The sequence below is a fragment of the Trachypithecus francoisi genome, unplaced genomic scaffold, assembly GCF_009764315.1.
Source record: "Trachypithecus francoisi isolate TF-2019V2 unplaced genomic scaffold, Tfra_2.0 Lachesis_group18, whole genome shotgun sequence".
Lineage (NCBI taxonomy): Eukaryota > Metazoa > Chordata > Mammalia > Primates > Cercopithecidae > Trachypithecus > Trachypithecus francoisi.
The window spans coordinates 44,424,954-44,450,325 of NW_022681463.1; the positions used below are offsets into that span (position 1 = coordinate 44,424,954).

A 25,372-nucleotide genomic window follows, 5' to 3' on the forward strand; every position below is an offset into this window, starting at 1 on the left:
TGCTACTATAACTGCTTAAAATGTAGGGATTTTTAATTGAATTTTATGGCTGGTCTACATTGTTGACAATAATTTTTATGTTATAGCTTATGAGTTTAGTCATAGAAGGCTAAAGAGAAATTTCCACTGATGCAATAAAATATCTATAAAAGTAAAATGGTGTTTCCTTAGTAGGTAGTTATGTTATATCCCTCTAAATCTCTGAGCATGCAATTATAAATAAATGTATTTTGAGAGTGATTATTTTGTAAATTATATAACTTTCTGTAAACATTAAGAATTAATGATATATTCCTAGATTTGTTATCTAAAGTATATATTTTACACAATTTTCTTTTAAAAATACCTAGTAATATATTTACAGGTAGAATCCCAAGACTTTCTAAAAATTTTTTTATATTAGAGATGTCCGTATTCAAGTAAATTATTTTAATACACAGCACTTGAAAATAAGTTCAGTGTTTATGTCTTTACTAATTAGATTGTATTTAAAACACCAAATTATGAAAATATGCATTTTGTGTTTTTCTATATTATGTTAATATCTTTTAATCAGTTTTTTAGATGGTCAGTATAGGTTTTTAATGGGAAATTATATTGTTAACCTATATTTATCATAATCAACGAATTGATTGAAATATTTAAGATTTTATTTCCTTAGGAACATTTAGAATTTTTAATTTTCAGAAAATATACTTATTAGTCAAATTCCATATGAACCAAAACTTCAGTTCTTCATTCTTCTTCACAGTTATTAATAGACACTCAAGATATTTTACTTACTTCCTCATGGGAAATGATGATGAAAAACGGGAATGTTCCATTGTTATTGACCTTTAAAATCCCTTAAGTTAAGGATTATGAATACTTTTAGCTCAAAGCATACATAATCTTGCTATTTTCTTTTTCTTCTACATATTCCCACTCAACAGCATTTTCTTGAATTTTAAAATGGATAACATTCATTTGACATTTTGCAGTCTAAAAATTAAATTTTCATGCTTGCTTTGAATACATCTGGGAAACTAGAAATGAAATTTTGATAGAAATAAAAATGCCACTGGGAATATTATTGATTACCCAGAATGTGTGGCTTTCATTTACCAATTAAAACATATTAGCTAAGTCATCTGGAAATGGGTTGGCATCTATTCTTTCAATCATTAATATAATAGATAATTTAGATCCATTGTCTGTAAAAGCTTTCAGATGATCATAAAATGTTAGAACATAAAAGATCTGATTAACTTTCTAGAATCTAGACAATTGGAACATCATTTTCAGAGTGTATTAATATCTCCAGATTATAAGACAAGCAGTCACAAAACATTGGTTTGAAAATTTATACCATCTTCAATAAAAGGACGTTCCTCTCTTCCTTGTTAACTGCTAACTTAAAAATAATAAAATTAAAAATAAATCCCCAGTGCCTTTTACATTGTACCAGCTCAATTCCTGGCTTTAGTCAATCTAGCATTCTATTTAAAACTCTCTAATTCCTCCTATTTTTCTGTGGTGAGGTGCTCTTATGCACTACTTTTGTCCTTGTGTCAAAATCCAAACTCTAAGGCGGCTACCTAACAATTACATGTGCTTTTACATTCTCATATTTTCCTAAAATTGAAAGCATTATATAAATGTTAATTATGATTTATTGCCCTTATTTGGAATGCCAGTTTACTGAATGCCTATTCTGGACTATACTGGGTTAAGTCTAGGCAATTCAAAGACTGAAGATGAAGTCTTTACCTTTAAGAAATTTAAGGAACCTATTGGAGGAAGATTGCTTTTTCTTTTGTGAAAATTGAGATTGTCATATTCTACCTGGATTTCCAGAATTTATCAGTTTTAATAACAGTTTCAAATTGTATTCCCTTTTACTTGTAATGCTCATACTGTATTAGCTATTTTTCGGTATTGAAATCTACTCCTCTCAAATCATAATATTTGTGAAGAATGGCCATAATTTCCTTTCTAGAGTTATTATAAATTCCAGATTGGCATGGTAAATTCTCCTTTTTTTTTTTTTTTTTTTTTGAGGTAGAGTCTTGCTGTGTCTCCCAGACTAGAGAGCAGTGGCACGATTATGGCTCAATGCAACCTCGACCTCCTGGACTCAAATGATCCTCCCACCACAACCCCTCGAGTAGCTGGGACCACAGGTGGATGTCGCCATGCCCAGCTAGTAGTTTTAATTATTTTTGTAGAGATGAGATCTCTCTTCATTGCCCAGACTGGTCTTGAACTCCTGGGCTTAAGTGATTCTCCCACCTTGGCCTCCAAAAATATTGGGATTACAGGCATGAGCCATGGCACTCAGCCCCTAATTCTCCTTTTTAAAATTTTCAAAGTACTTCTTTCTCCTCCTCATGCCGTTTATATAGCAGGTGCTTTGTTTACACTCATCATCTAATCTATTTGATAATGTGCCACTTCTCTTTGATTATTGCTATATACACAGAATTTTTAAGACTGCAAAGGTAATATAGATAGCCACACCTAACTTTTCCTAATTTCTGTGCTTTGTCTGCTACCTCACAATGAAAAATAAGTAGTTATTCCCTGTGAGGTAAAATTAAGTCTAGAGAAAAAGTTCCTTTTTTTTTTTTTTTTTTTAAAGTAGCTTTTTTTGGATTCTGTTGTTTGGCATGGCAGTATTACAATGGCTTTGTGTAAGAAATGTTAGAGTAACTTTTATAATCTTGTTCTTATTTTCTGAAGTCATACTAGGGCAGTATTTGATTTAGTAAATTAATATAACCTGGATGTTCCAAATACCTTAAAATGTCATCAGATTCTACAGTATTTCTTAAAGTGTGGTTCCAGGTCCCATGGAAGGGAGGGTTCCCAAAATACTTCCAGAGAGTCCAAGAAGTCACATCTCATTTCATAATAACGCTAAGATATTATTTACTTCTCTTAAACTGTCATTCCCTCATGAGTATACAGTTGATTTTCAGAGGCTACATGACTCATTTCATCACAACAGGGTGAATGCAGAAGTGGATGTCAAAATCTGGGTGACTTCTTTCAAGCCATGTAGTAAAGAGTTTTGCAAAAGTGTAAAACAAAATGTTTTGCTTCTTATTATATTTTTGGAAATACATGCATATATATTTAAGATTTTTAAAAAGCATTTTCCTTGCTAATATGGTAACTATTTATAATCCATGTATGTAAAGAAGTCCTGAAACCAAGTTGTTTGAAAATTGCTAGTCTATAGATCTATGGATTATAAAAAAGCTCACGATTTTTTAAAATCTATATTAGAAATCCTCATGTATTTACAGTAAGTTTTATTCTAGAGTTTTCTTTAAAATTGCTTATAGTCAGTGGAAGTAGTGTGAAGGAGAATAAAATAGTTTCAAATGAAAAAGTGGGAAACTGAGGCCGGGCGCAGTAGCTCATGCCTGTAATCCCAGCAGGTTGGGAGGCCAAGGCAGGTGGATCACTTATGATCAGGAGTTTGAGACCTGCCTGGCCAACATGGTAAAACACCATTTCTACTAAAAATACAAAAATTAACTGGGAATGGTGGCGCATGGCTGTAATCTCAGCTACTTGGAAGGCTGAGGAGGGAGAATCACTTGAACCCGGGAGGCAGAGGCTGCAGTGGCCTGAGATCGTGCCACTGCACTCCAGCCTGGTTGACAGAGCCAGACTCCATCTCAAAAAGAGAGAGAGAGAGAGGAGAGAGAGAGAGAGAGAGAGAGAGAGAGAAGAGAAACACCGGGCAATTGTAGATGACTTTATAAGCAGTATGATGCCCTCAGGAAGGCTGACAATGAAAATGAATGAAAAGTTATTTTCAAAATCTCTGTTGATTTTTAAATTATTGTTAGATAATATCCTATTTTCCCCCATTCTTGTAATTAAAATGTCAGTCCCAGCAGGAATCTTTACTAAACTTTTCTTATGCATTTCATTCATCCAACTAACATTTAGTAAGGGTCGTCTCTGTGTCAGGCTTTCTAGTCTATAGCTAGTTCCAAATGAATATGAAAATGTACTCTTCACAACTTTCATTCAAACTATACAACAAATGGCAGATCTGAGATTCAAGCCTGCAGTACAACCAGTGAGGCCAGATTGTATATTTATCCATCAAACTTTAATTATTTGGAATTGAGAAATTTGGTTCAGTAAACACATATTGAATATATATTATATACAAAGAATTCTCATCCACCTTGTCAAAGCAAGGCTTTACTTTATTAAGATATGTGTACTCTCCAAATAATTTAAAACACAATATGAGTATGACTTTTGTGGTAAACCATGAGAATGGTTTTCCTTTGATCCTCTTCTTAGATTCATGATATAGGGACTTGGCTTAATTATATTAATGATTTTTTGTGAGTATATATAAGAGATTTTCTTTTACTTATTGATATGAGATGTTTATAGTGCACTGTGTGGCTTGTGAACCCAAGAATACTTTATGTTTTTTATTCTGAAGAACAGCCATAATATTTTCTTTGTATTAATTTTCACCTCTTTAGATTTCCATAGAGGACATTTCTAAGATTTATGCATAGCATAAACACTTCTTTTAGTTAATTGTAGAAGTTTAACACTGACTATATTTACAGCCCCATAGGTATAGTTGGAAATGTCCATATTAAACAGAATTGCTCTCTGGCATGGTTTAAGAAAATGAACTGTGTTATTAATTATACTTTTAGCATAAATGTGCTGTCATTTACTGAAATGTAAAAAAGGAAAATCAGTGATAATGATGATAATATAAAACATCAATTATATTAAGTTAGCAAATTTTGTTCTTTTTTCAGTATTTGATGATTTATGCTTAATGAGGCTAGGGGTTGAAGTTTATTTCAGTATGATGGAATTTCTAGATTTATAATTAGTATTATACTAATATCAGGTCTTTTTAGGTGAACCATAATGTCAATATCAATGAATTGAAAGCTATGTTCCCAAACTGAGTTACGGAATTGTGTAACCATGTTCACATTTTTAATACTGATTAGCTTCACTCCTAGAGTAAAATACTGACTTACAGCATACAAAATGAATATATAATTTGACTTAATGAAAATGAGATCGTCATTTATTTACTATGTTTATCAAAATAAAATTTCATATTTTTAAAATATGGGCTACCAAAAGCCGAAAAGAAATAATCTCTGTGGCATTTAAAACTACAAAAATAATAATTATCACTATTTTTCAATTAATATTTCTCCTTTTCGTAAGCAGTTTTAGGGATACTTAAAGCATAGTTCAAAATTAGAGTTGACAATTTCAAATACAAACCAACCAACAGTGTAATAAAATCAATACTTACATTTCCCTTGAGGCCACTATTTACTGTTTGCTGCACCATTTCCTTAATGGAATGGCAGTTACGTTTGCAGAAATCTTGTAAGTACCATTTTTATGTTTTAACTAAAAGCAGCTTTCTTGAAGAAGTATGATAAAGAAATTCTTGAGTTACTATTAAAAATTGTCATAACCATTTAGTGGTTCATATGAGTGCAGAGAAGGCAGCCTTCTTTTTTATTTTTTATTTTTAATAAACCCTATTGCATTGATAGGGAGTGAAAATTTGCTAATAATGGTAATATGTCGTTTATATCTTTATTATTATGGACATTGACTTAATATTTAAACATCTCACTATATTTAAACAACTTGCCCCATTTAAATAAACACATTTGCAGTTACTAGGTTACATTTCATTTATGGATTGCTTTTGGCAGATAACTATAGAAAAAATTAAAGAAAGGGAGGACAATAAAGCAAAATGGCCATTTATCTTCACACAGTAAAATTATTGTCAAAATGTGATTGACAAAGTGATTTACTAATCTCATTTAACTGATTAGTGTTTTTATTGTTAGAATTGGTCAGTAATTTCACTTTTTGTTCATTGTTTTGTATTATTTTTTACAAAAAATGACTTTTTTTTTACTAAATGACTTCAGAATTCTAATAGATTATCATTTGTCTGTTTCTTTTTTTTACTATACTTTATATTGCATTTGAAATTGTCTAATATGATATTCTTATGTGAATGCTTTAGGTAGATTTACATTTTTAAGGATTTAATCAAAGTTAAAAAATCAAGTTATTTCCATATTTGCTTTTGGTTTTGTATTCAAGATAATAATAGCATAAGAATTATTTAAAATGAAAGGGTACTTTTTTCCTCCCAGAGGAGTTTATGTGTGACAAAACTTTGTTTTTATTAGTAATTGTACAAACTTAAGTAGAAAAGTTGTGTGAACAGAATTCCTGGCTTTTTTAGAGGACATGTTTTGAAACAGGATATTGAAAATAAAGTCCATTGGCCAACTCAAGTCTTTTTACATGATGATGTCAGCAACTATGTCCTGTGATAAAGCTGCAGTATTTTCATGACAAAGAAAAATTCATATCCACATCTTTAATAAACGGAGGGAAAAAAGCGTTGTTAGTAGATTCATTCGTTCCCATCTAAACCTTTGTAGCTTCTCTCAAACTGTAAATATTGAGAATAAGATTAGAATAAATATGGTATTGCATCAAAATTAATCGCTAAAGTTATTACTTACGGTGTCACATGTATTCCACATTCAGGCTTTTCACTCAAAGCTTTGAAGAGCCCTGCAGGACCAACCAAATGTAATTGATACAGAATCATTGCTACACAACAGCTGCAGTAACAAGGTGCTGCAGCTTTCACTTTAATCTACCTTTCTTTCTGAGAGTTTATTATGTTTTTGAATTTATTCTTTTGTAGATCTGGGAGCTATCTTTTTTATGGAAATTAATCTTTTTAGAAGATTTGTACTCTCTTTTTCAAACACTAATACATTCATTCAAGTATCCTATTATTCAGATCCAGCTGGCTTTTATCTGGTGATATTTACTTCAAAAAGCCAAGTTAAATGGTATCATAGATTAATTCTCAGGGCACAGGAAAGCTTTTTTAGAGAAAAACATGATTTGGTAATTACTTGAAATATCATAAAAAAATCACAGAAAATGTCAAAATGTGTTGTATAATCCATCATAATAAGAAACTTCAAAAAGTTGTTTCACTGAAGATGTGGTATTCCAAGTCCATCACAAGTTTTTATTTCAGTCAAATATTATATAACACATAAGTTTGTTTGAGGTTTTAACAAACTATATCATGAATTTTAGTTTTCTGTTGTTTGTTCACATAAAGCAGTGAAACTTCAAAAGGGGCATTTTCCACTGCTATCTCTTACATAAATCAAACTGGAAATAAGACACATTTTACAATTCAATTTAAGATCCCACTGAGACAATAATGTTGCAAGCTGTGCATTTTGCAAAGTAATATAGTAATGTCTAGTTTGCATTTTTGAAAAACCAAATTAATCACACTTTATTGAATACGTTGGAGCAAACCTAAAATTCATCTATTATTAAAAACTTGTGCAACAAACACAAACTATATTTTATACATAAAGGACAAACTCATTTATTCATTAGGATAAAACACTTGGAGTTTGCATTTTGTAACTATGAAAGAAATGACATTTGCTCTTGGGGCTTTTTTGAATTTTTAAAAGCAGTCTACTACGCACAGTAAACTGCTTGAAACTTTATTTCAGCATGTTAAATTGTACCAGGTTTTAAGCTTTCCAGATAAAAATAGAAATTTAACCAAAAAACTTTGGCTATGAAAACAAAAATCATTAAAGTAAGCAATATAATGTGAAAGGACAACTCACACAAATGAAAATAATCACATTGGATATTATTTTACATGTGAGAAACATAAAATAATATGATTATTTGATGGCTTTGATGAGTAAGAGAAAACTCCTCCTGGGGAGAATGAAGGCTCATCATGTTATTTGATTTTTTCAGGCTGAAGATAATAAGTACTTTCTGCATGTACATATTTTTAGGTGTGCAATTCCCTAAAGTATTAGATATAAATTTTTGTGATATCTTTTGGAAATTATTGCCTACATATATATATATATAATATATATTATATATAAGGTAATATATATATATATTATCATTTTTGAGGGGTCAGTATTGAAGAATGCTGGTGAATATAAGAATTGTGAATAGTGAAGAATAGTAACAAATAGTGAGAAACATGGATAGTAAGTCTAGGATGTTTGTTTTACTGGTGCATAGTTTTCAATGTCAGGGTATTACACACTGTTTTCCTATTTGCTGATGTGTAAAATATTCTGTTTGATAACAGTTATTTGAAGTGCCATGTAATATACACTTTGTACCAAATAGAAATTGCAGTATTAAAGCATATTCCTCAGATTTAATTTTTCTTTAAAAAGATTGAAGCAACCTTGTTACATTTCATAAACCTTATTACTTAATCTTGAATTTGGGAGTAGTATTCCCTTTTTAGCATCTCCAACTATGTCACTCAGGGAGGGTCTAAAAGCTATCTGTTAACCCTGAATCTACCAAGTATCATCTTGCTTTTCTAATAAGAACTCCACATTGTTGACTCAGTAATTGGTGAACTGGTACCCTCTGTCAAGAAAAGATAAATTGTGTCTCTGTATATGAAGCCTTCCAAATATGATACAGATAGTTTTTTCTTAATTAAAACAAAAATATTAACTGCAGTATAAAAGGAACTACAGCCAGTAGGTTTAGATATGGAGTAGAGTATGCAGTAACCACTTGTCCTCACCTAACATAATTGTTTTGTCATGACTGGCTCTGAAAACCAATTTGTTCTTCAGTCATCTTCTTAGAAAACTCTAATGATAGAGAACACAAGATTTTTTTTTTCTATTTTATCAATTTTCTAGTGGCATGAAATATGAGATTCAGGATTCCTGCCCTGGTCATATCAATGTCAATGTGTTGTATGACAGAACTCAGGATGATTATTCCTGATGATGAGTTCCTTCTCCTCCTTCTGACTATCTGATACATCACTTTAATCATATCTCTCCTCTGCCTAAGATGATGACCAAACTCATCATCCTGACATCTGAGAACTTTCATAATCTGGTCCTAGCCTACCTAATTCCTTCTGACTTCTCAGGCTTTCCTAATATGTGTTCTCTCCTCTAGTCAATTGAGCTACCCAGTTGTCATCCAGATGCACCATTTAAGTATGTCTTCGCCTCACTGCATGGCCCAGGCAATTCTCTGAACTGGGTGTGCTCTGTCATGCCATGGAGAGGGTATGGGGCCAGAACTCATGGAAACATCTTCTAAATTCAGCTCTTTTTCCAAAAGACTGTGTGACCTTAAGGACTTAATTTAATCACTCTGAACCTCAGCTTCCCTTGCTGTAAAATGAGGGTATTAGACTTTATGGTGCCATCCTCAGCAAAGTCTCACCTTATTGCATCATTTTAAAATATATTTTTTCCAACACACATGCTTACATGTGCTCAAACAGACACATGCACATGAGAAAATTCTTTTTCATCCTTCCATAACTGGTATACCATATTACTTTATTTATTTGCTTATTAGTTTTTCAACCTCCTCGTAGTTTGAATATAAACTCCATGAGGATATAAAGTTTTATCTGCTTTGTCCATTGCTATCTCCCCAGTGCTTACAACAATGCCTGGCACAAAACAGATGTTCAGTATATGCTAAAAAAATGAATGAACAAATGATTTCAATATCTATTTTGTTCTCTAATATTCTATGATTCAAATATACACAGAAAAATAAATTGTCGGTTGTATTACAAAGTTTACATGCAATTTATTGCTCCTTGGCCTCTACACCATAACATTCTGAATATATTTTTTAAAATTATGTTTTCTGCCCTATTTCTTTGTTTGCTAGTTCATATGACTGCATAATAATCTTAGTCTGATCGTTTCTGTTGGCTTGCCTCCCTTAGATTTCCAATATGCAGTGGTAACTTAATTTTGAAATAAATAAGAGCACACATTGTTTTTCAAAGCCTTCTTATTTATCATCTAAAATTTAAAATTATATTAATATTAACCAGAATAAATGCACATAATTAAATGATTTTCAAAAAATGTTTTTACAGTTCAATAGAGATTTGACACCGTTCAAAAATTAAGCCATGTTCTATTCATAAAGTCTTAATACTTTTATGAGTTAGCTTTAAAATAGATAAATATATTTAAAACACCTATCATAATAATTTGCACACACAAGTATTAAAAGATAAGTCATCTTTGCATTATTGTTTATTGGTATGTCCATAACACAATTATGTTTCTTGTGAAATGATTTAAAGATACTTACACTAAAGCATAAAGTCCAGATGTTTCTTTCTGAAAAGCAACTCTTCGTAGGAAGCTCACAGAGCGAAATTTCAAAATCAAAGAATAAAACAGTTTTTACACAGATAATTTTAACTAAAGGAAGTTCTTAGGTATTTAACTTGTTTTGAAAAATTTTATTTTAATCTAGTAGCTGAAGTCTTAAGTAGTTGTTCCATATAAATTATTTTAATTAAGAGCAACATTTGTTGCAAGTTTAACAAGGTGCACTTAGCCAGGCGACCTCAAGTCTTAGGCCGGGCTTATCTAAATGAGAGCATGTGTTTATGATAATCTTAATATTCTCTGATGTATTGATGGGAGATAATGCGTGTGGTAGAACAGGCAAAAAGTAGGAAGGGTGCAATACTTTAACATTGGAGGAAATATTAAAATTATTTAAGAGAGTTTGGGATTACAAGGTAAATAACAGATTCTAGTAAGTATTTTACAATGGAGAATATCTTTTAGAATCAGGTAACGATTTATTGTTAATTACGGACCCCCGAGATGGTGATGATTCTTATAATTATTTGAGACAGGGTCTTGCTCAGTCACCCAGGTTGGAATGCAGTGGGATGGTCATGGCTCACTGCAGCCCTGCAACCTCTGCCTCCCAGGCTCAAGCAACCCTCCTGCCTCAGCCTCCTGAGTAGCTGGGACTACAAATGTGCGCCACCATGTCTGGCTGATTTTTGTATTTATTGTAGAGATGGGGTTTCCCCATGTTGCCCAGGCTGGGCTTGAACTCCCGAGTTCAGGTGATCTGTCCACTTCAGCCTCCCAAAGTGCTGGGATTGCAGATGTGAACCACTGTGCCTGACCATGGAGATAATTATTTTTAATAGGTGGATTTCTCTCACACTGAAAGCATTTAAAATTCAGTAGCTTTATTACTATTATTTCTAGATAACGATAATTTGAATACACATTATTTTTGTAAGTTGAGGATTTTAAAAAATCCTATTTCTTTGACCATTTTAGAAAATACACCATACTTCATCATTCATTATTTGTTTTTTACCAAGGGATGTACCTTCTTAATATTGATATTGGGAAAATTATTGGGAAAAAGAAACAAAAATGAATGTGACTGATTTAGCTAAATGCCATCCTGAGTTGTTGTCTTTCTAAACTTAAACCTGTGTTTAGCACTTGAGTCTGACATTGTGTAACTTTACATAGGTTCATACCCCTTATATTCTTCACTGGTCACATTATGGTTACAATAATTAATTAGATAACTTTTAAAATAAAAAGAATAAAGATGTTTAAATTTTACTTTATATTTACCTATGAAGATTGATATTTTGAGAAAATAAATCCCTATTTAGAAACATAGTTTTAAACCCTCTTTCTTGTTCTAACTCTCATTGTCACGGCAATCTACAGAAGAGTTTTATAACCATTTATTCTTGGGATAAAAATGAGTGCTTATATTTTCCCCAAATTGGAGTATAAAGGTAAAAATAAAATTATCCATATTGCTGCTGATCCGAAGTATTCTTTCCATTGCCAGCAGCCAAAATTTTATTGGTCCTTTTGACCTTGAAAACCTCCTCCTCTGAATGCCCATGAAAAACTGATGAAAAGTGCTTTGAATAGAATGTCTTCACTATGTATAATAGAAGCTATGGTCAGAATGATTTGGTTTCATATAAACAGTAGCTTTCAACAAGCCTGCCATCTGCATGTAATCTACACTATAATATAATATTATTGCAGTGGTCCTTCAAATGTGTTGAGTTCTTTTCTGTTATATGCAGTACCTCAATTTAAAGGCAGCCACCTCCATAATGTTTTTAAGATTAACTTTGTAATTACTGGATATCCTGATTATCATATTACAAGTTGGACTAATGGCACATTTTGAAATTATTCTTAGTTGTGTCTTTTTGGTTTTGTCTTTCTTTAGGCTGTCTACCTTAAACAGTAGTTAGGATTGTTAAATCTTTAAATTCAACCATAATGTGCATTCATTCATTATTAATTGAGAACCTAAGATATGTCAGACATTCATGTATTCATGTTGATTATCTTATTTAAAAGAATATTTTAGCTTAGAAGTGGAGAGACTTGAATATTATAAAAATGCATTAATACAACCATTTGTGCTAAGAATTTATTATAATCTGTGTAAATTGTATTAAACTATAGGAGTCACATACCAGTATTTGCTTATTCTTGCTCAGCTCTTCAGGATTAAAACATTATGCAATGTGGTTTATTTGAGACTTATTCTATGGTTTATAGTAGAAATACATTTTTGGTAGCAATACCTTTATTCTTTCCATACCCGCTTAAAGCATCATGGCTTAATCTACCATGTAGAAATTAATGACTTCCAAATCTTCCTCACTGAGCATCTCCTTTTCTCCCAAATTTCAGTCCCATATTTATAATTACCTGTTGTCCATCCCTGCATGACTATTACCGGAACATCTCATACTTAACCAGTCCAATATTGAACTGAATTTGATTCACCATAAAATCTGATCTTCATAAGGGTGATAAAAAACTTGGATTGTGAATTCAAAATTAGGATAATGCACATAAAAGTTAACAAAATGCCAACACATCCTAAGTACATGATATATACTAGATACTATCATCATCATCATTGCCTCCTTAATTGTGCCACTATACAACAATTGTTCATCTAGATGCTGAATTCATCTTTCATATTTTACTCACTTCATCTCCATTCGTATTTAAGGGGTTACTAAGTTCCATCAAGCTTATTTCCAAAATGTTAAACATATTACCAATTCTTTATCTTCTCTATCTTTATTACAGTTAAGAATAATAATTAGGGCCGGGCGCGGTGGCGCATGCCCGTAATCCCAGCACTTTGGGAGGGCGAGGCGGGCAGATCACGAGGTCAGGACTTTGAGACCAGCCTGGCATTGTGAAACCCCGTCTCTACTAAAATACAAAAATTAGCTGGACATGGTGGCGTGTGCTGTAGCCTCAGCTACTCCGGAGGCTGGGACAAAAGAATCACTTGAACCCTGTAGGCGGAGTGGCTGAGATTGCACCACTGCTCTCCAGCCTGAGCGACAGAGTGAGATTCTGTATTTAAAAAAAAAAAAAAAGATAATAATTAGGCAAATACATGTTATTATATGTGCATGTGCCTCTCCTGCATATCATAAGCTGCTCCATAACAATGGCTATATCTGAATACTTTTATTGCCACAATGATATTTACCAGATGGAAATGTGAAAATTGGTCTGGATCTGAAGCTCTCAGCTAAAGAACTGATTGAGAGTTCGTCTTACCTTATTTATTTCTACAGATACAATGATGAGAAGAAAAAAAAAAAAAAGACACAGGCTTGACCACGTGGAACTTACATTAAGACAAAATTTTAAAATATTTTTCTTAATAACAATTGGAAGAAAATGAAGACCTCTAAGCAGGAGAGTGACAATGTAAGATTTGTAATTAAAAGTGGTGGTCCTAAATTTGATTACAGCAGTTGAGGTAAAAACAGACAAAATAGAGTTAAATAATAGAGATGAAATCAGTAGGACATGAAAAAGGAGTTGGGCGCTGATAGTGCACAGGAAGAGATGAGAAGATAAAGTGGATTCCTGGGTTCCTGGCTTATAAAACTCGCTGGTGATGTCCTTCTTTGAGGCTAACCAGGTTTAGGAAGGAGACAAATTAATACTTAAATCCATACATATGAGAAATATCAAGACAATTGCCAAAGCATATCATCTCACTTATGAAGGTTTTATACTTTTTGGAAAATTCAATAGCAATTTTCCTCAAGTAGGAAGAAAAGCTTTAAATTTCAACACAAATAATTGAAAACTGATGGCATTGTATAAAATCATGAAAATTAAAACTTATTTTAAATTGCCATGGGCAACATTTGTATATGAGCATAAAAATATTAATAATATATACCTTGACATTGATTACTGCACTAACAATATATATAATATAACTCACCATTTTATTTAATGTGATTATAAATCTATAGGGAATTACAAAATCCTTAGAAAAAGAATTTCTATTTCATTGGTTTGCCTAATAGAAGAATAATTTGATGAAGTAAAGTTAGAAAAAGTAGAAATTCATTAACATTGGCAATAAGAAAGGCTAAAAGATGTAAAACAAAATTAACATAGATACTTTACACCAAACTGCTTTATTCTGAAGAACTGTGTGAATAAGTTTTAGATAGCAAAGTGTGTACATACCTTGTGTGGTCATTTCTACATTGTCCTTTATCTGTAATCAAATTATACTTAAGTTGTAGAAATTAACCAATTTTTTTCAGTCTCATTTCCACTGACTAGAAACATTTGGCTCTTGCTTACAATCAGCTTATAGTCTGTATTTACAAGACACCCAAATATGTAGTCAATACAAATCAATCTGGCTACTAATTTTTTCTTATACAAAAATCTATGTAACTATTTACCCAGTCTGAGTCTGCATTTGTTTGTTTTATTTTGGGATGTGGATCTATTTTCCTTGGTTAACACTTAGAGCATGGTGCTAATGAGTCCAAAGACAACAACAGCATCAAAAAAAAAAAAAAACAGTGTTTTCTGATATGATTATCTCTCTCTTCTGCACACATATAGTATTTTACCTTTTATCTTTATAATTCTCACCCTACTTCTTTTAGTTTGAGTTGCATCAAAACTTCCTGAAATTTACTACAACATAAGGAAAAATACATGAAACATTGTTACTTATACATCGAAATTATTTTAATAAATTGTATGAGTTCCAAAATGAAAGCTATTTAAAATTGAAACCATTGTCTATTTTAAGTTTCCTAATGCTATTTTTATTTTTCATAATCATCCAAAGTTTCTCAGGATAAAAAAGCCATTGTTTTTGGTAATGTCTGCCTGTTCATTAAGTATCGTTTCATCTTACGTTAGTCACTTGGACATCAGATTTGATTTTATGATTTGTTTCCCATTTTCTTTAGTTCAACAATCATTGGCCATAGGAAACATTATTCAGCCAAAACTTAAAAATAAGCAGTTCTAGTTTCGATTAATTTGTGTGTACTTTGTACAACTTCACTTATTGTTACTTTCAGCACCATTGTGGAGTATATAGGGCAATAACAATATCTTAAGAAGCAGTAGAAATTTAGAATTAACAAAGTTTTGACGAGTCCAAGACCACTAATAGCATCAGTATTATGTTATAAACAATGCATGTAAAATGAAACATATCGAAACAGCTCTGCTTTCAAAAAAATAAACATCATAGGTAAGACAAAAGTCCCCTTGTATGTCTAGAGTTTCACATTCCTAATTAACTATATCTGACATTCAAGTAACATAGGGTAAGATTTAGTGAGTGATAGATAACTAAAGAAAAAATATCTAATTATTTATGGGAAAGTGACATATTTTCCTAAATGATATATTTATAGGTAATGGGGCAGTTAGAATTTATAACAACATTATTTTTCTCTCAAGAAAAAAATAATTTGATGTAAGAATATTAAGCCAAGCAGAATTGGTTACATGAAAGCCAGCCAGTTCTTTTTTTTTTTCCAGAACCTCCAAATCAAACATGATACATGTGCTGACCTACTCTGCGGACATTATTTTGCAATACCAGTTAGGAGACACTTGTGGCATTTTCTTTGCGAAACCACTACACTTAAAACAGGAACATTTTAAACTGTTTCCCTAATTAATTATATCCCTAGAACGTTTCTTCTTTTCTCATTTTAGTAGCATGATGAAGTCAAACCAAAGCATCAGGAGATTTCAGTGTTTTTGTATCCTAGAGTAGATTAACTGGGATTAGATAGTTATCCAAAAGAATATTTAAAGACTATATTACAATAACTTTCATGAAAGGATTGTTTCCGCAACTCATGCAAAATACTAACATTACTGCTGACATTTTATATCATTTTGCTAATAGAGTGAACTTAATCCACTAAAAGATAATAACTTGTTTATTCTCTCACCTGCCTCTGAACTAACAGCTGAACATCTGTAGCACCTGTGACTAGTATTTACTTTTACTTAGAAGTTTTATTTTCATTGTTAAGATGGAGTTGACATCTTTCTAAGTGGTCTCCAATGGTATGGAGTAAATGCCTGCTCTTGCCGTCATTTTCATTGTAAACGAATCTTGACAATGTCAGGTTCCCGTCACAATCTATCAGTGTCACTCAATAAGCAGTGGTGTGACCGTTAGTCCCTTTGAGATTTGCCTCCTTTATCAGGGTCAGCCTGTGGGAAAATCTTAACAAATAGTTACATGTCACCTAGGTATAAGTGATAGTAATACAGTAGTTAAATATCCTTTTACTATTTTAATGCATGGTAATTTAAAAGGCCTTTACATTTTACAGATCACTTGAGTTTTGTGTTTGATTACTTTATGTGTTTTCTATCTAAAATGCATAGAAATACTGTGGATTTCTCTTTGGGAACCTGTTTCTCATTGGATATATTTAGAAATGAAATGAACAAATTCATGAATATATGTAACTATTTGGACTAAGACTATAATTGGTGCTGCGCATACACACACTCAAAATTGTTACTGTGTTTTTAGTAAAGAGAAACTAACAATATCTTTCTCCAAAACATTTTTCATTCCCTTTCCTACCTAAAAATTATACTTCCCTTTATTTCTCTTTAAGCTTTCCCTTTATTTCAGTTTATTTACAAGAACCATTTACTAAAATTTGATTCATAATATAGCCATATTTGTAGTCCAATTTCTTGTGTATGTTTATGTAACAGGATATTAAATAAAATTTTTCCTGTGGTTGCCAACAAGAAAAAAAGGTGTCAGGTACTTCTTATTTCAAGAAAGTAAAAAACAATTGGTACTTATTAATAGCAACTGAATCAGCATTGCTGTCTTAACTGTCACTCCAGACTTCATGAACAACCACCTTCTTCCTTTATAAGAATGGGCCACACTCATTTATGAACATTCATTTATAAGATGGGATTTGAAGAGGTCATTCTTTTGAAAGGACAGCAACTTGTAGGTATGGCTGTGGTTTAATAATTCCTGTTTGAGCATGCTTCCTCACTGAGAAGGTCAAGAGAGGAGAATGTCAAGAGAATTACTCAAGGATTGCAGATGCTTCCCCCTCGTTTGGTAGCTGGATTTCTGCTTAAGTGTGAACTGCTGATTGGGAGCAGGGGTTGGAGGTGGTGGTAAAGAATTGAGGAGAAGGGAGCAGGCAGGAGAAAGTGGACATCAGAACAAGAGGACCTACATCAGGAGGAGGGCCTTAGTATCAAGAGGCAATGGGAGTTTAGGGAGCTTAGACGATCATGAAGCTGGAGGAGATTCTACTGTGAGGGACTTGTGCAGTTAGGAGGTTCCCCAGTAAGGATTCCCTTAAAGGATCAGACTTTACCACCATGGAAATGTTTAGATTTAGGCCTCTACAACTTGGAAGATGTCAGTTGCCTAAAGGCGTAGCCACAGAAGTTGCAGTGCAGGGGAAATTTAAGCAGGAACCATTTAAGCAGAGACGTTTATCTTACTACCCAGAAGAAAGAGAGGAGGAAGACAGGATGGTTGAAAAGCTGAGCAAGCCTCTGTCTTCCAGATACCTAGACTCTAGAAATGGCTAATGCTAGTGCGGATGGGGAAGCAGCGATGACAGTTAACTACATTGGATTTATTTGTTTGTTTGTTTGTTTACTTATTTATTTTTGAGACGGAGTCTCTCTCTGCCCCCCAGGCTGGAGTGCAGTGGTGCGATCTCAGCTCACTGCAAGCTCCGCCTCCCTGGTTCACGCCATTGTCCTGCCTCAGCCTCCCGAGTAGCTGGGAGTACAGGCTTCCGCCACTACGTCTGGCCAAATTTGTGTGTGTGTGTGTGTGTGTTTTTTTTTTGAGACGGAGTCTTGCTCTGCCACCCAGGCTGGAGTGCAGTGGCCGGATCTCAGCTCACTGCAAGCTCCGCCTCCCGGGTTTACGCCATTCTCCTGCCTCAGCCTCCCGAGTAGCTGGGACTACAGGCGCCCGCCTTGTCGCCCGGCTAGTTTTTTGTATTTTTAAGCAGAGACAGGGTTTCACTGTAGACCAGGATGGTCTAGTTTCACCGTGTTAGCCAGGATGGTCTCGATTTCCTGACCTTGTGATCCGTCCCCCTCGGCCTCACAAAGTGCTGGGATTGGAGGCGTGAGCCACCACGCCCGGCCTAGAATGGATTTATTATACTCAAAATCTGCTCAAGGCTCTTAAGGGATAGAATAGGGAACCTTGACAAAGCTTTTTTGAAGGCAATAATTAGAGGAAAACGAAAACCATTTTATATTTGTAACTCATCATTTCTGACTATTCAGTAATCTGGTACCTTTAGAGTAGGGTATCACACTTTAAGAATATATTTCTGCATTTCAAACCTGGTCCATCATAAAATATGTATCATAAAATGCAATAAAAATATCAAGTGAGTGTGAGCCAAGGGAAATAGTCTGAGTCCATGAAGACTAAGACATTGCATCGAACTTATTTTTCAGAAACTTTGTTTTAATGTTGGAATGGGGAGGGACTAAGCGGGGAGAGGACCTCCCACACCTAGTCCTTACATATTTGAATTTCAGTTACCTAAATCTTGAAATAACCTTGCTTGTCCCATCTATTACACAAAAGAAAAACTAAACACACACAGTCACTCTTTATATATAAATTCCATAAATTTAAATATGTAGGTATTAGTATATTTTTAATACCAGTAAGTCAGTTTTTTCTGTTTCTGTCTTCCCCTGCCAAATATTAGAAGTTTCTTATGTATTGAATCTGCTGCTGTTTCTTGCAGTCTTAATAGTAAATATGAATTTTAAAGGTATTTATGTGTGTATGTATATATTTGTGTGTAAGCATAGTACATATATGCTGGTTTATATCATGCTATATGTTGGCTTAAAACAAAATTGTGAAAATATACACTTAATAACTATGGGCATGTCTTGTTCTGAAGTGGCCTATTTTCAATTCTTATTTATTCATGCTAATAGAGTAAAAGGATGTTATAAATAATGCAAAAATCACTTACAGCTGACTTGGTTATATATTGTATATTTTTCATCAGACTTAGTTTCTCAATTGTTTGCTCTATTTATTACCCAAATGAACTAACATCATGAGTATTTAACAAATGATGATTAGTGGAGATGGCTAGAAGCATTCTATGTATCGTGAAAATCTAATATAGCATTAGAAACTTACTAGAGAAAATTCACATATGAATGCTAAGGGACTGATATCTGTGATGCAAAAACAGATGTGAAAATGGATAGTGTTTTGTCTGTATTCTGTTTTCAGAGTGATTTAATCAGAATTTTAAGATAATATTTTACACCTTAATAATGTGAAAAATAGAGTTATTGTGCATCTCTACTGATATGAATAAAATTTCAATATATTTGCAGAAATAACTATTTCCCATTTATTTATTTATCCTGGCAATAAGGACTTCAATAAAAGAGGAAATTATTTTAAGTGAACAGAAAAACAAAAGTAGATTATAGGTGTAAATGGAGCTCAAACTGAATCCAGAATAATGAATGTCTGTTTTTCCACTCCATATTTTAGTTAATTATCCTCAAATATGCAATCTACTATGAATATGTAATGGTTACATTTGTTGAAAATTTAAATGAAGTATAAAATACAGAGAAAATTACTTATTATTTCTTACTTTCCAGCACAATTTTTATATTAAAATAATATTTATTCCAAAGCATGATTTCTATATCCTGATAGTCTGTTTTAACTGATAACATACAAGGTAAAATCAATCTGAATCATAACATTTGACCAAATCAAATCCCACAGATTTTGGGAATTAAGGCTACAATAAAAAATTGCATGTAGTTTGATAAAGGGAATGTAAAGAGAAGATGTTTAGAATGTTTTGTAATAATAATCTCTTGATAGCATACATTTGAAAAATTCATCTATTTATAGTTCTTGCATGTTTGACTAGTACCTTAGAATAAGTGTCAAAAAAGTTATGAGAACAGAAATAAGGTGTATAAATTTGTGAATATGAAAAGAACTTTTATATCACAGTGTAGGAGCAAGCTGGAGAAATTTCATTTATGTGAGTCGTTTCTGTATGAAGCTATAAATTTTTTTAAACCAAAAGCTGTCATGGTTTCTTGTAGAATAATAAAGATAATAAAGATATCCATTTTAATTGATTCTTTTCATTGTTTAATAAAATTGCTTTGTTTGATTGCTGAAGAATTTGAATTGAGTTTTCATTACCCACTTCTGAACAATTTACTCTAAGATCCAGACAGTATTGAGCTAATGAGTTTGAATTTATATTGAACCTTAACTGTCTTCATGAAGTAAATGGAAAAAAATCATGGCAGTAACTAAGTATTCTTCATTAAAAACTATGTCGTAGAGATTTTACAATGAGGCTTTTAGCAGAGCTAAAGCATTAAATTGGAGTTTTACCAACTCTGCTGTTTCTATGCATATTATATGAAAATATGGTTTCTTTTTTTAAGAAATAAAACAGTCATGAGCTAATAGAGATATTACAGACATTTCCTCTAAGTGGATAGTTTGTATTTTCAACAGATTCAGTTAAGGAATAAATTAATATTGAATTAATTTAATTTAGGAGCACATTGAAATTGAAATGATTTATAAACACCTTCCAAGGAGTATTCTAATAAGGTATTTCGTGATCTTTTAAAATCCAAGACATTGCCACCAATATTGAAATGCAGGTCCTCAGATGAGTGACATTAACATGGAGACATAAATGTATGTTTCTCTTTATTGAAAACAAGTGATGTATTTATTCACACAAACATGCATGCATATTTAATTTTTGCTATGGCATTATATTCTATAAAGTGATCTTTTGTGTTCTCTGTACAATGTCTAACCAAGCTGGACGTTTAATGGCTCCATTTTTAGGATTTGCTGTGTAATGAACTTAGGCACTTTATTTGATGGCTAGGATGTCATTTACTACAAGGATAACTTTACATTCTATAAATATTAGTGTGTTTCAGTTCCAAGGAGTAATTAATTATCTAGTTAATATAATAGAGACCATTTAACATTAAGGTGGATAGCCAACACAGTGTTAGACTCCACCACGAGGTTAAATGTTGCAGAAATACTATTTTTTAAAATTTTGAGATCCTATATAAGAAACAGAAAATCAAAAATAATGTGTAGCTTAGGGGAAATTTACCTACCTCAGCTTATTTCCCTAGAAATCAGTTTTCCAACTCCAAATGTGATATATTTTTTAAAACGTCATTTTAAATTAGTCGTTGGAAGATTTGGAATAATATTAAATCCAAGTAATTTATATTCATTCCCCACAGGCAGCAGTGATGGTTCCTGGGATAAGGAAACACTGCCCTCTTCCCCATCCCAGGGACCTCAGGCCTCTGTAACCCAGCCCCGCTTGCCTGGAGCACGTAGCCTTCCACTTAGTCATCCTCTCAACCATCTTCAGCAGAGCCACCTTCTGCCAAATGGTACGATGGCATTTTTTAGCATTAAAAAATCGTAGTTTTAAAAATTGTAATTATCAGTTGGCAAAATAAGACATAATAAAGAGATATACTATATTTACATAACTAATTGGGATAAGTTAAAGAAAACCCTAGTATTTTAAGCAAGATTCAGACTGAGTACAGGAATAATATAGCAAAGAATTGACCATTTGTATTAAACACAGGAAAAGTTAGGAAATGATAAACCATGGGACCAAACCAAATAGCTATAAGCCTCGTTTCCCTGAGTAGTGAGTGAAATTTTTGCATACGAAGAGGAAAAATATTTTTTCTTTGACTACTAACATTAGAAAACTTTTGAATGTTTCAATTTTTAGTGATTTATGCCCTCCAGAGCAATGATGATATATGTGCATTTTTTATAGGACTGGAACTTCCTTTTATGATGATGCCCCACCCTCTAATACCTGTCAGCCTACCTCCAGCGTCTGTCACCATGGCAATGAGCCAGATGAACCACCTCAGCACCATTGCAAATATGGCGGCAGCAGCACAAGTTCAGAGTCCCCCATCCAGAGTCGAGACATCAGTTATTAAGGTAATTTTTTTTTTATACAATTATTTTGGCCGGTTCTTCTTAAGTCACCATCTCTTAATCCATTTTTCTTATTCCATAGGTACATTTGAACTCTAAAAAGCTAAGCAATAGTAAATAGATTGTTAAAAGAGTAGCAAGTGGCCCCAGGGGCACACTACTTACTTAGGCAGGCTAGGGTTGCTTTAAATTCTCTATATATTTATTAAGATAGAGAAAAACATAGGACGTTAAATGTTGTAGTTCAAATTGTCTGTGTTCTTGCATAGGTAGTTGTGTGTATGTGTGTGTGGTGTTATGAGCATTTATGTGAGGAGAATCAGAAGACCAGAAGGGATAAATTCTGCCACTTTCTAGCTCTGTCACCTTAGACATGTAGTTTAACCTTCCTGATTCTAGTAAATATCTAATAAAGGCATAATCTAGTGTGGATTATTTTGTAAAAACTAAATGAAGTAATAAAATTGGAAGTTTCCACACATTCAAAAATACACTAAATTGAAGGTCACATTATTGTTATATAAACTTCATATGTGCATATATACACAATTCTGTCTCCTCTGTCCCTGTGTATCTGTGTGTATGTGTGTGAATTGCATGAGATATATACATATATATATAATCTTTTTCCTTTATATTATTTTAAAATGTGTACTTAAATCAAAATATTTTAAGTGCATTGTCTGATTGGCCAAGGAGTAAGAAATAACAAAAAATTAAGAATAGATTATTGATTTTTAAACCAAGTACAAGATATTTTATGCTTCATGATCATTATTTGACATTACAATTATCCCATTTTTCTGAATACAATACACTTAAATTTTAGGGTAGCCTCTGGAGCACATCTTATATAAAAGGTGTTGTTACTACTTACATACAATGTTGAGTAATATGCAAACAGGAATTTTTCTCATGTTAAAGGCTCTAAAAACAAAGATATGTCCCAGATGCTTTGAGCAGTTTCTGTAGTATCAATACCAGAGGAAAAATAACTCAAAGTCTCACAGAAGACCCGGATTAACTACTCAAAGATCGCCACCTGAGAGAACGCCAGTGAGTGCCACATTGATCTCAGCCAAGGAACTGATTAAAAAAAAAAAAAAAAAAAGACCTTTGAAAACTCTTCTGTAAGAGGGAGATTGTTACCAGATTATTCAATAAGCAAGATATCACTGTATTGTTTGATTTATGATGATGTTTGGTAATAGGTATTATTGAGAATTAAGCACTCTGATTGCCTCACTCATTAAAGTTATCTAGAAGAGGAGTTTGGCTGAGGGAAAAATCCATTTAAGTCTACTCATCATTGTACTCAATGGCTACTTTAAGCAAATGTTACAGGATACTAAGTATTAATTTATATGATGTGATTATTCTCATTAAAAATATCTGGTTGTGATTACTATGATCATCTCATAATATGAATTACATAATTTTTACTTTCAAAACTGGTAACTATTTAAAATCTCTCATTTAGGTAAGATTTACATTAATAAATAAGGCAAACATATGATAGAAGAGCAGATTTTAGCAGTTTTTTTTTTTTTTTTTTTTTTTTTTGAGACGGAGTCTTGCTCTGCCGCCCAGGCTGGAGTGCAGTGGCCGGCTCTCAGCTCACTGCAAGCTCCGCCTCCCGGGTTCACGCCATTCTCCTGTCTCAGCCTCCCGAGTAGCTGGGACTACAGGCGCCCGCCTCGTCGCCCGGCTAGTTTTTTGTATTTTTTAGTAGAGACGGGGTTTCGCCGTATTAGCCAGGATGGACTCGATCTCCTGACCTCGTGATCCGCCCGTCTCGGCCTCCCAAAGTGCTGGGATTACAGGCTTGAGCCACCGCGCCCGGCCGATTTTAGCAGTTTAAAGTCATAATGGGTGTCTAAGTTAGGACCTGTAGCTAATATTTGCGTGAGGAATGGCTTACATATTCCTGCATCCAAAAGTCTTTATTTATATCAGGATACCTGATTTATTTTATTTTGCAATATGCATATATTTTTAAAAATAGTTGTGCTACTTGTTAATTAGAATACTTGGGGGAACTCCTTTTAATACATCCTTGGTTGTCAAAGTTTCGATAAGCAGGAGGAAGAAGTTGAGTTTCCTCTGGGAGAAGTCTATAGAAAATAATTTGGGACTCAATGATTAGGAAGTCAGAAATATTCCTGTGTTTTCTTAGATTAAGTTTAGGAATGGAAAGGAGGGGGATATATGAAGAAAGGAAGAAAATACACAAAAAGAGAAGAAAGTGAGGTCGCTTTATGTTTTAAAACATGTGCCAACGCCTACTAAGTCATAGAGATATCTCACTTTGTCTCTTGTTGCAAATATTTTCAGAAACTTCGTTACATGCGGATTAAAGGGAGTTGTGCATGTTGAATGTGTTGATGTAAATGGTAATAGTAGTAGCCAAATAGGGACCAATGGCTGTAATTGAGAATGATTATAGAAAGTAAAATCTGATAGTTTTTATTGCCAACATCAAAGTGAAGTGCAGTTGGCTGTTGTGGAAGGGCAGAAAGGCCCATTTTTATCATGGCACCCTAATTTTGTGAGACAGGCCATTCGTATAGCTTCAAGTTTGATGATGACAGGTAAAGATTACTGAAAGTAAACACATTTTAAGAAAGGCAGGAGATGATTCTAACAGTTTTAGATGCTTAAAGGCATCCACATAACCTGGTAAAAATCAAGTGAGTGTCCTCAGAGAATAAGCGTGAGGAATAGGTCCTCTAAGAAGTTCTAAGTATTAGAGAGAACAAGTTAACAAATCAATCTGTCTAAGTGTATATATTGGTTAACTCTGTAGTTCAGGCAGAGTTTAGTAAACTCACTTAATAGATGTTAATTAAGTTTAGTTTTGGGGAAGTTTTTATTTTCCTCAAATAAAATAATGAACTCTTACATCCCCTGTAACAGCATTGGACACATGTGGGTAACTAGAATAGGGACTACACATTGGTTTACCTGGGAAGATTCTATTAATAAGTGTGAAGGTCTGTTTCAAGTGAAGTGTTCAATATCATAGAAGATTGAGTCCATATCTCAGAATTATAAAGCAACTGGACAA

General features: G+C 33.0%; 1 protein-coding gene across 2 annotated transcripts in view; it reads left to right on the top strand.

The window, feature by feature from the left end:
- DACH1 (dachshund family transcription factor 1) overlaps positions 1 to 25,372 on the top strand; it is a 440,276-nt gene that overhangs the window by 277,456 nt on the left and 137,448 nt on the right. The window contains exons 4-5 of one of the 2 annotated variants that reach the window (XM_033177582.1): positions 21,576 to 21,731; positions 22,136 to 22,308. In XM_033177582.1, the coding sequence (XP_033033473.1) occupies positions 21,576 to 21,731; positions 22,136 to 22,308 (329 nt within the window). The remainder of the gene's footprint in view (positions 1 to 21,575; positions 21,732 to 22,135; positions 22,309 to 25,372) is intronic. The other variant, XM_033177583.1, reaches the window with a different exon arrangement.